The 14,894-nt window shown below is 35.7% G+C and overlaps 2 protein-coding genes across 4 annotated transcripts in view; one reads left to right on the top strand and one right to left on the bottom strand.

The window, feature by feature from the left end:
* mthfd2l (methylenetetrahydrofolate dehydrogenase (NADP+ dependent) 2 like) overlaps positions 1-14,894 on the bottom strand; it is an 81,843-nt gene that overhangs the window by 11,817 nt on the left and 55,132 nt on the right. The gene's annotated exons all lie outside the window — the stretch shown is intronic.
* The window catches only part of LOC559859, a 60,576-nt gene that overhangs the window by 18,849 nt on the left and 26,833 nt on the right, over positions 1-14,894 (top strand). The window contains exons 31-71 of the mRNA XM_087264882.1: positions 226-378; positions 490-654; positions 763-918; positions 1,045-1,209; positions 1,320-1,472; positions 1,568-1,732; positions 1,845-1,997; positions 2,114-2,278; positions 2,387-2,539; positions 2,639-2,803; positions 2,899-3,051; positions 3,161-3,325; positions 3,408-3,560; positions 3,693-3,857; positions 3,928-4,080; positions 4,225-4,389; positions 4,486-4,638; positions 4,796-4,960; positions 5,049-5,201; positions 5,625-5,789; positions 5,860-6,012; positions 7,978-8,142; positions 8,245-8,397; positions 8,494-8,658; positions 8,767-8,922; positions 9,011-9,175; positions 9,287-9,439; positions 9,534-9,695; positions 9,807-9,959; positions 10,474-10,638; positions 10,758-10,910; positions 11,013-11,177; positions 11,288-11,440; positions 11,543-11,707; positions 11,814-11,969; positions 12,087-12,251; positions 13,076-13,228; positions 13,332-13,496; positions 13,607-13,759; positions 13,845-14,009; positions 14,120-14,272. Of these exons, the coding sequence (XP_087121008.1) occupies positions 226-378; positions 490-654; positions 763-918; positions 1,045-1,209; positions 1,320-1,472; positions 1,568-1,732; positions 1,845-1,997; positions 2,114-2,278; positions 2,387-2,539; positions 2,639-2,803; positions 2,899-3,051; positions 3,161-3,325; positions 3,408-3,560; positions 3,693-3,857; positions 3,928-4,080; positions 4,225-4,389; positions 4,486-4,638; positions 4,796-4,960; positions 5,049-5,201; positions 5,625-5,789; positions 5,860-6,012; positions 7,978-8,142; positions 8,245-8,397; positions 8,494-8,658; positions 8,767-8,922; positions 9,011-9,175; positions 9,287-9,439; positions 9,534-9,695; positions 9,807-9,959; positions 10,474-10,638; positions 10,758-10,910; positions 11,013-11,177; positions 11,288-11,440; positions 11,543-11,707; positions 11,814-11,969; positions 12,087-12,251; positions 13,076-13,228; positions 13,332-13,496; positions 13,607-13,759; positions 13,845-14,009; positions 14,120-14,272 (6,519 nt within the window). The remainder of the gene's footprint in view (positions 1-225; positions 379-489; positions 655-762; positions 919-1,044; positions 1,210-1,319; positions 1,473-1,567; positions 1,733-1,844; positions 1,998-2,113; positions 2,279-2,386; positions 2,540-2,638; positions 2,804-2,898; positions 3,052-3,160; positions 3,326-3,407; positions 3,561-3,692; positions 3,858-3,927; positions 4,081-4,224; positions 4,390-4,485; positions 4,639-4,795; positions 4,961-5,048; positions 5,202-5,624; positions 5,790-5,859; positions 6,013-7,977; positions 8,143-8,244; positions 8,398-8,493; positions 8,659-8,766; positions 8,923-9,010; positions 9,176-9,286; positions 9,440-9,533; positions 9,696-9,806; positions 9,960-10,473; positions 10,639-10,757; positions 10,911-11,012; positions 11,178-11,287; positions 11,441-11,542; positions 11,708-11,813; positions 11,970-12,086; positions 12,252-13,075; positions 13,229-13,331; positions 13,497-13,606; positions 13,760-13,844; positions 14,010-14,119; positions 14,273-14,894) is intronic.

Here is a 14,894-nt window from a genome sequence, read left to right as displayed (position 1 = left end):
TGAATTAAATAACATTAAATTGTCGGTAGTGAATGACTGTGTGTGTGAATGAGAGCTTTCATGGGTATTTCCCTGCACTGGGGCCTAAGAGTTCAAGAGGTGATGTACTCCCAGTTCTGGTTGTGCTATAAGGGCTGAAAATTAACCACAGATGAGAGTTGCCTTGATTGTTACATGATATGGTTTTTGAACAGATAATTGTTTTTATGTTGTTACACTTTTCAGCTCCATTGAAGTCATTCAGATACACCATTGACATAAAAGTTAATGCTTCAAATAAAGCTGTGATCGACCGTTTGAGGTCGTTGATGAGTGGACAGAAATTCCCAATGTGTGTCAAGAAAGGCATGAAAATATCCAGTACAAACATCACTACAGGTGAGAGAAGCATGAGAAGAGTATATTCTGTCCACATTCATCTGGCAAACTATTTCCCCATTTGTTCTTTATTTATTTTAATTAATTACATTTTGTTTGTTTGCTTTGCAGTGTGTTTCTCAAATTCAAGCCACACCCAGTGCAAGTGTGAGAATCAGTACATCTGGTCCTCTGAACAATGCTCTCAACATGGCTTTTGTGGCTCCAGTCAAAATAATACATGTGGATGCATCACTTCTGTTCCAACTGATGTGTCATTCTGTCGGCCACCACCAGGTAAAGATTTCACTCTTTGCATCAAATTTAATGTGATGACTCATGTGATGCCTAAGTCTACTGTTATTTCATCCAGTCAATTATTTTTGACACTTAACTTTTTTTCAGCTGCTCCACTCAGATTGTTCAGATACACTATTGACATAAAAATCAATGCTTCAAGAGATGTTGTGATCGATCATTTGAGGGCATTGATTCATGGATCAAACTTCCCAGTGTGTGTCAAGAAAGAGATGAAAATCTCCAGTACAAACATCACTACAGGTAAGACAAGTATGAGAAGAGTAATGACATTCTGTCCACAGTCATCTGACAAATTATTTTCCCATTTGTGTTTTATTTATATTATTTAACTGAACATTTTTATTTGTTTGCTTGTTTGTTTTGCAGTGTGTTTCTTAAATTTAAGCAAAACTGAGTGCAGTTGTGAGAATCAGTACATCTGGTCCTCTGAACAATGCTCTAAATATGGTGTTTGTGGCCCTGGTCAAAATAATACATGCGGATGCATCACTTCTCTTCCAACTAATGGGTCATTCTGTCGGCCACCACCTGGTAAACATGACTCTTTTTTTATTTTAATGAGATAAGTGTGTGATCTGTGATCATAAAGTTTAATTCTTTTTTACTGGTTAATTATTTTCATCTTTTCATAATTTTCTCAGCTCAACTGAAGTCATTCAGATACACTATTGACATAAAAGTCAATGCTTCAAAAGATGTTGTGATGGACCATATAAGGGCATTGAGTAATGGACAACAATTCCCAATGTGTGTCAATAATGGCATGAAAGTCTTAAGTGCAAACATCACTACAGGTGAGAGAATAATGAGAAAAGTGATGTCGTTCTATTTATATTCATCTGAGTAATTTTATTTAACTTTTTAATTTTACATTTTGTTGAATTTGCAGTGTGTCTATCATCTTTGAACAAAACTGAGTGCAGATGTGAGAATCAGTACATCTGGTCCTCTGAACAATGCTCTAAATATGGCGTTTGTGGTCCAAATCAAAATAACACATGTGGATGCATCACTTCTCTTCCAGCTGATGGAACAACATGTCATCCAGCACCAGGTACAGTAAACTCTTCCCATTTATTTCAAAATGAAGTTGACAGTTGGCTTGATTGTGACATGACATGGTTTCTGAACAGATAATTATTTTCATTTTTGTTTAATTTTTTCAGCTCCTTTGAAATCATTCAGGTACACCATTGATATAAAAGTTAATGCTTCAGAAAAGGCTGTGATCGGCCGTTTGAGGGCGATGATCAGTGGACAGAAATTCCCAATGTGTATCAAGAAAGGCATGAAAATATCCAGTACAAACATCACTACAGGTGAGAGAAGTATGAGAAGAGTGATGATATTCTGCTCACATTCATCTGACAAATTATTTCCCCCTTTTGTTCCTTATTTATTTTAATAATTATTTTTTGGTTTCTTTGTTTTGCAGTTTGTTTCTCAAATTCAAGCCAGACCAAGTGTAGCTGTGAGAATCAGTACATCTGGTCCTCTGAACAATGCTCTAAACATGGCGTTTGTGGCTCAATTCAAAATAATCCATGTGGATGCATCACTTCTCTTCCAACTAATGGGTCATTCTGTCAGCCACGACCAGGTAAAGAAGTTTCCTTAATTTTACATTCAAGGTGACATCTGGTGTCAATAGAAACTAAAGCTATTTTTAACTGGTTGAATATTTTAACCTTTGGCCAATTTTTCTCAGCTCAACAAAAATCATTCAGTTACACCATTGACATAAAAATCAACGCTTCAAGAGTTGTTGTGATTGACCGTTTGAGGGCATTGATCCAAGAAAAAAAATTCCCAATGTGCATCAAGAAAGGAGTGAAAATCTCCAGTGCAAACATCACTACAGGTGAGAGAAGTATGAGAAGAGTAATGCCATATCGCATTTTGTCAACATTCACCTGACCTTTTTTATTGGTTCATTTATTTAATTTTTTTTTTTTTTTAGTTTGTTTCTCAAATTCAAGTAAAACTGAGTGCAGCTGTAAAAATCAGTACATCTGGTCCTCTGAACAATGCTCTAAACATGGCTATTGTGGGTTGAGTCAAAATCATACATGTGGATGCATCACTTCTCTTCCAACTGATGGCTCATTCTGTCGGCCACCAAGAGGTACAGAATTCTGTCTTAGTTTTAAATTCAGTGTGACAACTTGTTTAATTGTTTGTTTAATGCAGTTTTTAACCGGTTAAATGTTTTTGTATTAGCTCAACTGAAGTTATTCAGATATACCATTGACATAAAAATCAATGTGTCAAAAGAGGTTGTGATCGACCGTTTGAGGACATTGATTCACAGACAAAAATTCCCAACATGTGTCAGGGAAGGCATGAAAATCTTCAGTGTAAACATCACTACAGGTGAAAGAATTATGAGAAGAGTAATGTCGATCAGTAATGTCGTTCATATTAATTTGACAAAATATTTTAACATTTGGCTTTTTAATTTAACAATTTGATGAATTTGCAGTGTGTCTATCATCTTTGAACAAAACCGAATGCAGCTGTGAGAATCAGTACATCTGGTCCTCTGAACAATGCTCTAAATATGGGGTTTGTGGCACGGATCAAAATAATACATGTGGATGCATCACTTCTCTTCCAACTGATGGGTCATTTTGTCGACCACCACCAGGTACAATAAACTTTTTTTTTTTTTTTCATTTTGACATGGTTTCTGAACGGATAATTATTTTCATTTTGTTACATTTTTTCAGCATACATGAAGTCCTTCAGATACACCATTGACATAAAAGTTAATGCTTCAAATAAAGCTGTGATCGACCGTTTGAGGGCAATGATCAGTGGACCGAAATTTCCAATGTGTGTCAAGAAAGGCATGAAAATATCCAGTACAAACATCACTACAGGTGAGAGAAACATGAGAAGAGTAATGATATTCTGATATATATATATATATATATATATATATATATATATATATATATATATATATATATATATATATATAATTTAAATACTATTTTTTGTTTGTTTTGCAGTTTGTCTCTCAAATATGAGCAAAACTGAGTGCAGCTGTGAGAATCAGTACATTTGGTCCTCTGATCAATGCTCTAAACATGCATTTTGTGGCTCAAGTCAAAATACCAGATGTGGATGCATCACTTCTCTCCCAACTGATGGTTCATTCTGCCGACCACAACCTGGTACACAAGTCTCTGTTTTTCTAGTCTTTCTTATAGTTCATCATTTTAATTTTTGTAAATTTTATTTCAGCTTACTTGAAGTCATTCAGATACACCATTGAAATAAAAGCCAACACTTTAAGAAAAGCTGTAATCGACCAATTGAAGGCGTTGATCAATGGACAGAAATTTCCAATTTGTGTCAAGAAAGACATGAAAATCTCCAGTGCAAACATCACTACAGGTGAGAGAAAGGGATGAGCAAAGTTAATTATTTCTACATGTGTTCTCAATTTCTTTAACAATTTGTTACATTTGCAGCGTGTCTCTTAAATGTGAGCAATGACATTATGCATTTCGCCCACATTCACCTGACCTTTTTTTTCAGTTTGTCTCTCAAATTCAAGCAAAACTGAGTGCAGATGTGAGAATCAGTACATCTGGTCCTCTGAACAATGCTCTAAACATGGCGTTTGTGGTCCAATTCAAAATAATACATGTGGATGCATCACTTCTCTCCCAACTGATGGAACAACATGTCATCCAGCACCAGGTACAGTAAACTCTTCCCATTTATTTCAAAATGAAGTTGGCAGTTGGCTTGATTGTGAACAGATAATTATTTTCACTATTTTACAATTGTTTTCAGCTCCCTTGAAATCATTCAGATACACCATTGATATAAAAGTTAATGCTTCAGAAAAGGCTGTAATCGACCGTTTGAGGGCGATGATCAGTGGACAGAAACTCCCAATGTGCATCAAGAAAGGCATGAAAATATCCAGTACAAACATCACTACAGGTAAGAGAAATAGGAGAAGAGTAATAATATTCTGTCCACATTACTGGTGTAGTAGACCTGTCAAATGTCTGCGTCAATTCATTTAATATTTTGTCAAATTTGAGCAAAACTGAGTGTTTATTTCATCAATTATTTTTATTATTATTATTATTTGCAGTTTGTTTGTCAAGTGCAAGCAAAACTGAGTGCAGTTGTGAGAATCAGTATATCTGGTCCTCTGAACAATGCTCTGAACATGGCGTTTGTGACTACAGTCAAAATAACACATGTGGATGCATCACTTCTCTTCCAACTGATAGGTCATTCTGTCGGCCACCAAGAGGTAAAGAATTCTGTCTTAGTTTTAAACTCAGGGTGAAAACTTGTGGAACTGTAAGGTATCATGCAGTTTTGAACTTTTTTTTATTCAGCTCAAAGGAAGTCATTCAGATACACCATTGACATAAAAATGAACGCTTCAAGAGATGTTGTGATTGACCATTTGAGAGCATTGGTTCATGGACAAAAAATCCCAGTGTGTGTCAGGGAACACATGAAAATCTCCAGTGCAAACATCACTACAGGTAAGAGAACAAGCACCAAACAAAAATCAAGATGACATACTGTAAATGCATGTATTCTATAGCTAGAGGCAAACAGAAACTTGACAGGTCCTCTGCACTATAACATGACTGAAAACTGTGAATGTGCACTGATCTGATCACTGGTCTGATCTGATGAATGAATGGCACATTATTGTTGATGAAAGAATTCAATATCAAAATGCAAGAAAAAAGATAAAAATGAACCAAAACAATAATTTTATATACACTGCATTGAGATTTTATTGGTTAAATGAGCGGATTGGAGCACGTGCATTCAGTCACATTACTGGCGTAGTAGACCTGTCAAATGTCTGTCAACTTAGTGATTTAACATTTTGTCAAATTTGAGCAAAACTGAGTGTTTATTTGTTCATTTATTGTTATTATTATTATTATTTGCAGTTTGTCTGTCAAGTGCAAGCAGAACTGAGTGCAGCTGTGAGAATCAGTACATCTGGTCCTCTGAACAATGCTCTAAATATGTGGTTTGTGGCTTGAGTCAAAATAACACATGTGGATGCATCACTTCTCTCCCAACTGATGGGTCATTCTGCCGACCACAACCTGGTACACAAATCTCTGTTTTTTAAGTCTTTCTAACAGTTCTTCATTTTAATTTTTGTAAATTTTGTTTCAGCTTACTTAAAGTCATTCAGATACACCATTGACATAAAAGTTAATGCTTCAAGAAAAGCTGTTATTGACCGTTTAAAGGCGATGATCAATGGACAGAAATTTCCAATTTGTGCCGAGAAAGGGATGAAAATCTCCAGTGCAAACATCACTACAGGTGAGAGAATAATGAGCAGAGTGAATTATTTCTACATGTTTCTCAGTCTTGGACTGTTTTCTATTTGCGTAAAGCACTTCACACAATTCTCTACCTAAATACACAAAATTTCAAGAGTAAGTGATTGCTTTTTCCCCCCCCAAGCACAACCAATCAAAAATATACACTTATTCACCCGGTAACACACACTCCTCACTTGTGAGAAATGACCTATAGAGAACTAAGTTTGTAAAATAACAGAAAATGTAATGGCAGCTTATTACCAGGTTTTTGTATCATAATATACAACACTATCGTGCACAATATATCCCTTTAAACTATTAAAATAACATCAAAAGCTTTTGAAGGAAAGATCCCGGTCCCATAATACAATTCAAAAGAATAAAAAACATGAACCACAAAATACAGAAAATTGTCAATTTACACAAACTAACAAACTATCTCAAACTAATTTCGAGTGGAACACGTAGTATGATTGATTGCGGCTGATATCCCATTCGCAATCATTAGTAAGCTAATCAGATTATTTTAAAAAAACTCACTATCAATAGCTTGTCAAGTGCTACTCCCTTACAATATCTTCATTTTTGAAGAATCCACCATCCACCCCATTTCCCTCTTTTCCTCCTTTACCAGGGGAAGCTCTTGACGACAACTACCCGATCTCGTACTCCCTTACATGCACATTGACCAGGTGGGAGCCCTGGGCTCAGTTACCTCAGGGTTCTGTCCTGGGATAATAACTGCTATTATTATCAAGTAATTTTGAACTCTTGAAATCTCATAAATAAATAGCTTGGATTCAATCTTGTTATTGCGTTTATCACAAACGTTCTCTCTGCCCTTTACTCTAAACATTGCACAATCAAAATGCACAAATAGAAGCTAAAGAAAGAGGAAGAAATGCTTTAAGTTTTGAATAACAGCGTGCTGGGGAGCTGACAGTTTTAACCCAATAATAACCAGTCTGTCAGAGGAAGAAGACCCGACACAGATTCAATTATATAAAGTTTACTGAAGATAGTTTGCAGAGGATTATCAGCAGAAACCAGCTTCAACACTCACACAGAGTTCGTAGGCCACTCTGTTTACCATCTCAATACAACAACAATTATACTGTAATATGCATCACTAACTGCGTCATACTAACCTGATTGGTTAAAACCCAGATAGACTTGTGTGTGTGCGTACAATTCCAAACAGTATCTCCAATGATTACTTAAGCGTCAAGCATACAAAGGTCAAACATAACAGGAGGATATTTCCGTGGTCAGGATGATCAGAAGTGATGTTCAGCTCATCTTCATGTGTCCAAAAATGTAGAACATGCACACATGGACAATGAATACTTATCTGCTTCAAGGCTGTCTTGCCCTCTAGCAGGATTTTTACCAGGATAGTAAAATAAACATAGCAGACTAATACCAAGAAAGCTTCTCTTATAACAGAATCATTTAAAAAGTATTAATTCTTTCACATAGTAAAATTCACAGCTATTCAAGTAGCATCAAACGCCCAGGTTCACATGAGAGGTCTTTGTGACTTCATCGATAGGCCTGAAGATGGAACATATCATTTGGCATGCAGAGAAGGCAATTACACACATATCATTTAAAAATCATCTCTGAAGTGGAATGACACTAAGGTCAATATATAATCTAGGCTCTTAAACATTCAACTGTATAATCATTAAGACATAAGAAAGGATATGTGTTACTCCATCCTGGAGCAGAAATCCATAAGACAATCCATGCCATTAGGTGTGTATATGATCTATCCAAAAATATACTGTAAAGACAATGGCAATTGTCTTTTCAATTTAAAACAAATGTGTGAGGCATTTTGCAGTTTTAGTGTGCAGTTCTTGGAATTTTGTATAATTTTGAACAATATGAGACAAAGTTTTGTAAATGTAAGCAGTTAAAAAAACTGTAATTTGTACATTTATTTATTTATTTATTTTAGTGTGTCTTTCACATTCATGCAAAACTGAGTGCAAGTGTGAGAATCAGTACATCTGGTCCTCTGAACAATGCTTTAAACATGGCGTTTGTGACTCGAGTCACAATAATACATGTGGATGCATCACTTCTCTTCCAACTAATGGGACATTCTGTCGTCCAGCACCTGGTAAAGAAGTCTCTCTTAATTTTACATTTAACTGATGTGATGGTAAAGTGTAATGTTTTTTTAACTGGCTAAATATCTACAATTTTGCCCATTTGTTTTCAGCTCAACTGAAGCCATTCAGATACACCATTGACATAAAAATCAATGCTTCAAGAGAGGTTGTCCTTGACCATTTGGCATCATTGGTTCATGGACAAAAATTCCCAATTTGCATCAAGAAAGGCATGAAAATCTCCAGTGCAAACATTACTACAGGTAAAAAGAAAAATAAGAGTTGAGTAATGCACTTGTGCCAATATTCTTCTGACAAATTGTACCTCCTTTTTTTTGTTCATTTGAATTTCTTTGCAGTTTGTCTTTCAAATTCAAGCAAAACTGAGTGTAGATGTGAGAATCAGTACATCTGGTCCTCTGAACAATGCTCTAAACATGGCGTTTGTGGCATGGGTCAAAATAATACATGTGGATGCATCTCATCTCTTCCATCTGATGGGTCATTCTGTCGGCCACCACCAGGTAAAGATTTCACTCTTTGCATCACATTTGATGAAACAATTGGTGTGATTCATACGTCTACTGTTGTTTCTACCACTCAATTCCTTTTGTCCTTGACCATTTTTTCAGCTACTCCACTCAGATTGTTCAGATACACTATTGACATAAAAATCAATGCTTCAGGAGAAGCTGTAATCGACCACTTGAGAGAAATAATTCATAGACAAAAATTCGCTATGTGTGTTAAGAAAGGCATGAAAATCTCTAGTGCAAACATCACTAAAGGTGAGAAAAGTATGAAAAGAGTAATGACATTTTGTTCACAATCATCTGAAAGAAAATATTTCTTCATTTGTTTTTGTTTTTTTTGCAGTTTGTCTCTCAAATTCAAGCAAAACTGAGTGCAGTTGTAAGAATCAGTACATCTGGTCCTCTGAACAATGCTCTAAACATGGTGTTTGTGGCTCTGGTCAGAATTATACATGTGGATGCATTGCTTTTCTTCCTACTAATGGGTCATTCTGTCGTCCTTCACCTGGTAAAGTAGTCTCTCTTAATTTTAAATTTAGGGTGACAGCTGGTGTGACTGTAAAGTCTAATGCTATTTGTTAGTGGTTGAATATTTTCATCTTTGCCCAATTTTTTTCAGCTCTTCTAAAATCATTCAGATACACCATTGACATAAAAATCAATGCTTCAAGAGCTGATGTGATTGACCGTTTGAGGGCATTGATCCAAGAACAAAAATTCCCAATGTGTGTCAATAAAGGCATGAAAATCTCCAATGCCAACATCACTACAGGTGAGAGAAGGATGAGAAGAGTGATGACATCATGTACACATTCAACTGACGTTTTTTTGTCATTTTTTCATTTATTTATTTCTTTTTTTTTCAGTGTGTCTTTCAAATTCAAGCAAAACTGAGTGCAGCTGTGAGAATCAGTACATCTGGTCCTCTGAACAATGCTCTAAATATGGGGTTTGTGGCCTGAGTCAAAATACATGTGGATGCATCACTTCTCTTCCAACTGATGGATCAAATTGTCGTCCAGCACCAGGTACAAAAAACTCTTCTGATTTAATTTCAAAATGGAGATAACAGTTGGCTGGATTGTTACATGACATAGTTTCTAAACGGACAATTATTTTCGTTTTTTTACTTTTTTCAGCTCCTTTGAAATCATTCAGATACACCATTGACATAATAGTTAATGCTTTAAATAAAGCTGTGATCAACCGTTTGAGGGCAACAATCAGTGGACAGAAATTTCCAATTTGTGTCAAGAAAGGCATGAAAATATCCAGTACAAACATCACTACAGGTGAGAGAAGCATGAGTAGAGTAATGATATTCTGTCCACATTCATCTCACAAATAATTTTCCTATTTGTTCTTTTTTTATTCATTCATTCATTTTCTTTTTCGGCTTAGTTTCTTTATTAATCTTGGGGCGCAACAGCGTAATGAGCCACCAACTTATCCAACATATGTTTTACGCAGCGGATGCCCTTCCAGCTGTAACCCATCTCTAGGAAGCATCCATACACACTTATTCACACTCATACACTACGGACAATTTAGCCTGACCAATTCACCTGTACCGCATGTCTTTGGACTGTGGGGGAAACCGGAGCACATGGAGAAAACCCACGCGAACGCGGGGAGAACATGCAAACTCCATACAGAAACACCAACTGACCCAGCTGAGGCTCTAACCAGCGACCTTCTTGCTGTGAGGCGACAGCACTACCTACTGCGCCACCGCGTCACCCTTAGTTCTTTATTTATTTTAATGAATTGTATTTTTTAGATACAGTTTGTGTGTTTGTTTTGCAGTGTGTCTCTCAAATTCAAGCCAGACCAAATGCAGCTGTGAGAATCAGTACATCTGGTCCTCTGAACAATGCTCTAAACATGGCGTTTGTGGTTCGATTCAAAGTAACACATGTGGATGCATCACTTCTCTTCCAACTGATGGATCATTCTGTCGGCCACCAATAGGTAAAAAAATTCTGTCTTAGCTTAAATTCAGGGTGAAAACCTGTGGGATTGTAAATTCTAATACAGTTTTAACTGATTAAACATTTTTGTTTTTGCGATTTATTTCTTTATTTATTCAGCTCAACTAAAGTCTTTCAGATACACCATCGACATAAAAGTTAATGCTTCAAATAAAGCTGTGATCGACCGTTTGAGGGCGTTGATGAGTGGACAGAAATTCCCAATGTGTGTCAAGAAAGGCATTGAAGTCTCCAGTGCAAACATCACTACAGGTGAGAGAAACATGACATTTTGTTCACATTCATCTGACAAATTATTTTTTCATTTGTTTATTATTTTCTTTTGGGTTTGTATTTTTTTTATTTATTTTTTAGTTTGTCTCTCAAATGTAAGCAAAACTGAGTGCAGATGTGAGAATCAGTACATCTGGTCCTCTGAACAATGCTCTAAACAGGGTGTTTGTAACTCGAGTGGAAATCATACATGCGGATGCATCACTTCTCTTCCAAATGATGGGTCATATTGTAGGTCACCAAAAGGTAATAAACTTTGTCTTAGTTTTAAATTCAGGGTGACCACTTGTGTGCTTATAAAGTGTAATGCATTTTGTAACTGGTTCCATATTTTCATCTTTGTCCTGTTTTTTCAGCTCAACTGAAGTTGTTCAGACACTTTATTGACATAAAAATCAACGCATCAACAGCTGCTGTGATTGACCGTTTGAAGTCATTGGTTCATAGTCAAAACTTTCCAATTTGCATCAAAAAAGACATGAAAATCTCCAGTGCAAACATTACTACAGGTAAAAAAAAAAAGTATGAGTAAAGCATCTCCCTTCTGACCACATTCCACTAACAAATTGTTCCTCAATTTGTTGTCTATTTTTTTTTTTTTTTTTTTGCAGTTTGTCTTTTAAATTCAAGCAGAACTGAGTGCAGCTGTGAGAATCAGTACATCTGGTCCTCTGAACAATGCTCTAAACATGGGGTTTGTGGCACGGATCAAAATAATACATGTGGATGCATCACTTCTCTTCCAACTGATGGGTCATTCTGCCGGCCACCACCAGGTAAAGATTTCACTCTTCGCACCAAATTTAATGTGACAACTTGTGTGATGCCTAAGTCTACTCTTGTTTTAACCACAATTATTTTTGTCATTGACCATTTTTTCAGCTGCTCCTTTCAGATTGTTCAGATACACTATTGACATAAAAATCAACGCTTTAAGAGATGTTGTGATCAATCATTTGAGGGCATTGATTCATAGACAAAAATTACCAATTTGCATCAAGAAAGGCATACAAATATCCAGTACAAACATCACTACGGGTGAGAGAATGATGAGAAAAGGAATGACATTTCATCCACATTCATGTGACAAATTATTTTTTATTTGTTTATTTATGCATTACTTCATTTGTTTGTTGTTTTTTGTTTGTTTTGCAGTGTGTCTCTCAAATTCAAATGAAACTGAGTGCAGCTGTGAGAATCAGTACATCTGGTCCTCTGAACAATGCTCTAAACATGGCGATTGTGGCCTAAGTCAAAATAATACATGTGGATGCATCACTTCTCTTCCAACTGATGGGTCTTTCTGTCATCACCCACCTGGTAAAGAACTCTTTTTTGTTTATTTATTTATTTTTCATTAAAATATTTTAAAATAACTAGAACAGTTTCATATATATATATATATATATATATATATATATATATATATATATATATATATATATATATATATATATATATATATATATACTTTTTTATATTTACTTTTGTACCAAATTTTTCTAAAATGTTTCAAAGAATGTTCAAATCCATAGAAATAGGAAATAACACAGACAGTGTCCTCCTGTGTGGCCATGCTATTGGCATCAAACACCCTCAATTGCAGGTTTGGTTTTGTAAAAAAACTGTCAAACACTAAAAACAAATCAAATGCGTTATCAATTCAATCCAATTTGATAAAAAAAAAAGCGTTATTTGTCCCCTAGGGGCAATTCAAGGCATATGGAGCAGCATCAAGCATTTTATTAAACTGTATCGGGCAGCATTATAACAGAACCTTCAAATGTATAAAACAGCACTGCTTCTTACCCACATGATCATGACCACAAGAACTGAAAGTGATTGGCTGTGGCATAAAAAGCTCTGCCTCTTTCATGTCACATCACCCTCATTTCTCATCAGCAATTGCTTCAATAGTTTCGTTTCTCTGTGACAGCTTTCAACTCTGCTTCATACTAGCATGATAAGTTTAGAATACTTCTCATCCTAGCTCATCCATGACCATGATTACTGCACAAGTCCTCTAGTCTAGGTCACTGCATCCTCAAATTATACTTTGAATATGCATCCTCTAGTGGCAATAATTACATATTTTGTCTTTAATTGGTTGAATATTTAGATTTTTGCTTTGCCATATTTTTCAGCTCAACTGAAGTCATTCAGATACATCATTGACATAAAAATCAATGCTTCAAGAGATTTTGTCATTGACCGTTTAAGGGCATTGATTCATGGACAAAAATTCCCAATTTGCATCAAGAAACGCATGAAAATCTCCAGTGCAAACTTTACTACAGGTAAAAAAATATATATGGGTAGAGTAATGCACTTCTGGCCACAATTCTCTGACAAAGTATTCCTCTATTTGTTGTTGTTTTTTTTTTTTTTTTTTTTTTGCAGTTTGTCTCTCAAATTCAAGCAAAACTGAGTGCAGATGTGAGAATCAGTACATCTGGTCTTCTGAACAATGCTCTAAACATGGCGTTTGTGGCTCTGGTCAGAACTATACATGTGGATGCATCACTTCTTTTCCAACTGATGGATCATTCTGTCGTCCACCAACTGGTAAAGAAACTTCTCTTAATTTTAAATTCAAGGTGACATCAGTTGTGACTATAAAGTACAATGATGTTTTTAACTAGTTGAATATTTTCATCTTTGCCCAATTTTATTAGCTTATCTAAAATCATTCAGATACACGACTGACATAAAAATTAATGCTACAAGAGTTGTTGTGATTGACCGTTTGAGGGCATTGATCCAAGAACAAAAATTCCCAATGTGCATCAAGAAAGGAGTGAAAATCTCCAGTGCAAACATCACTACAGGTGAGAAAAGTATGAGAAGAGAAATGACATTTTGTCCACATTCATCTGATAAACTATTTCTTCATTTGTTTGTTTGTTTTTGCAGTTTGTCTTTCAAATTCAAGCAAAACCGAGTGCAGCTGTGAGAATCAGTACATCTGGTCCTCTGAACAATGCTCTGAACATGGCATTTGTGGTTCAAGGGAAAATAATACATGTGAATGCATCTCATCTCTTCCATCGGATGGGTCATTCTGTCATCCACCATCTGGTAAAGAATTTTGTCTTAGTTTTAATCTCAAGGTGACAATTTGTGTGATTATAATGTGTAAAGCAGTTTGTAACTTGCTAATTATTTTCATCTTTGCCCAATTTTTTCAGCTCAACTCATGTCATTCAGATACACCATTGACATAAAAATCAACGCTTCAAGTCATGTTGTGATGGACCATTTGAGAGCATCAGTTCAAGGACAAAAATTCCCAATGTGTATTAAGAAAGGCATGAAAATATCCAGTCTAAACATCACTATAGGTAAAGTCTGAGCAGAGTTATGACATTCTGTCCACATTCATCTGACAAGTTATTTTTTTTAACTTTTTTTATGAAGATGGCAAATAGATCCAGCTGAATAAGAACTGATCATTTGAAATCTGCTTTTGCAACCTTCAGTATTTTATACCCCCTTTCCACCAAGGAAGTTTAGTGCTACTTCTTTGTTTGGCTATTTACCTTTCAACACTGAAAGCACCAGAAACTATAGTTCAGAAAAAGTAGCACCAAATAATGCTGGGCAGGAAGCAAGAAAAACATGCACCAGGGTCTGAGGGCAGATCAACTGTGACCATCGAGATGAATAGAAAATGTTTTGACCACCATATTTGAAACAGAAGTGGCACATAATGCTAAACACATAATGGCCTCTAATCTCTGTCTATTCAAATTACAATGCACTGCACTTTATTCTCCCTTGTTTTCTCCATTTATACAAACTACGGCGCGACTACAGTGTCCGGATCGAATCTAGTTATTAAATTAATATTAATGAATGCCATGTTTGTATTTGGTGCTTTCAAATTGTAAGCTGGGAAAGATGAGATGTATACAGTGATGTAAAACCTGGCTCTACATTGACACTCTAGCTAAAAAGCAAAGC

Source organism: Danio rerio, chromosome 8 (assembly GCF_052040795.2).
Source record: "Danio rerio strain M-AB ecotype USA chromosome 8, GRCz13ab, whole genome shotgun sequence".
NCBI lineage: Eukaryota > Metazoa > Chordata > Actinopteri > Cypriniformes > Danionidae > Danio > Danio rerio.
This window is presented reverse-complemented; position numbering and strand designations above follow the sequence as displayed.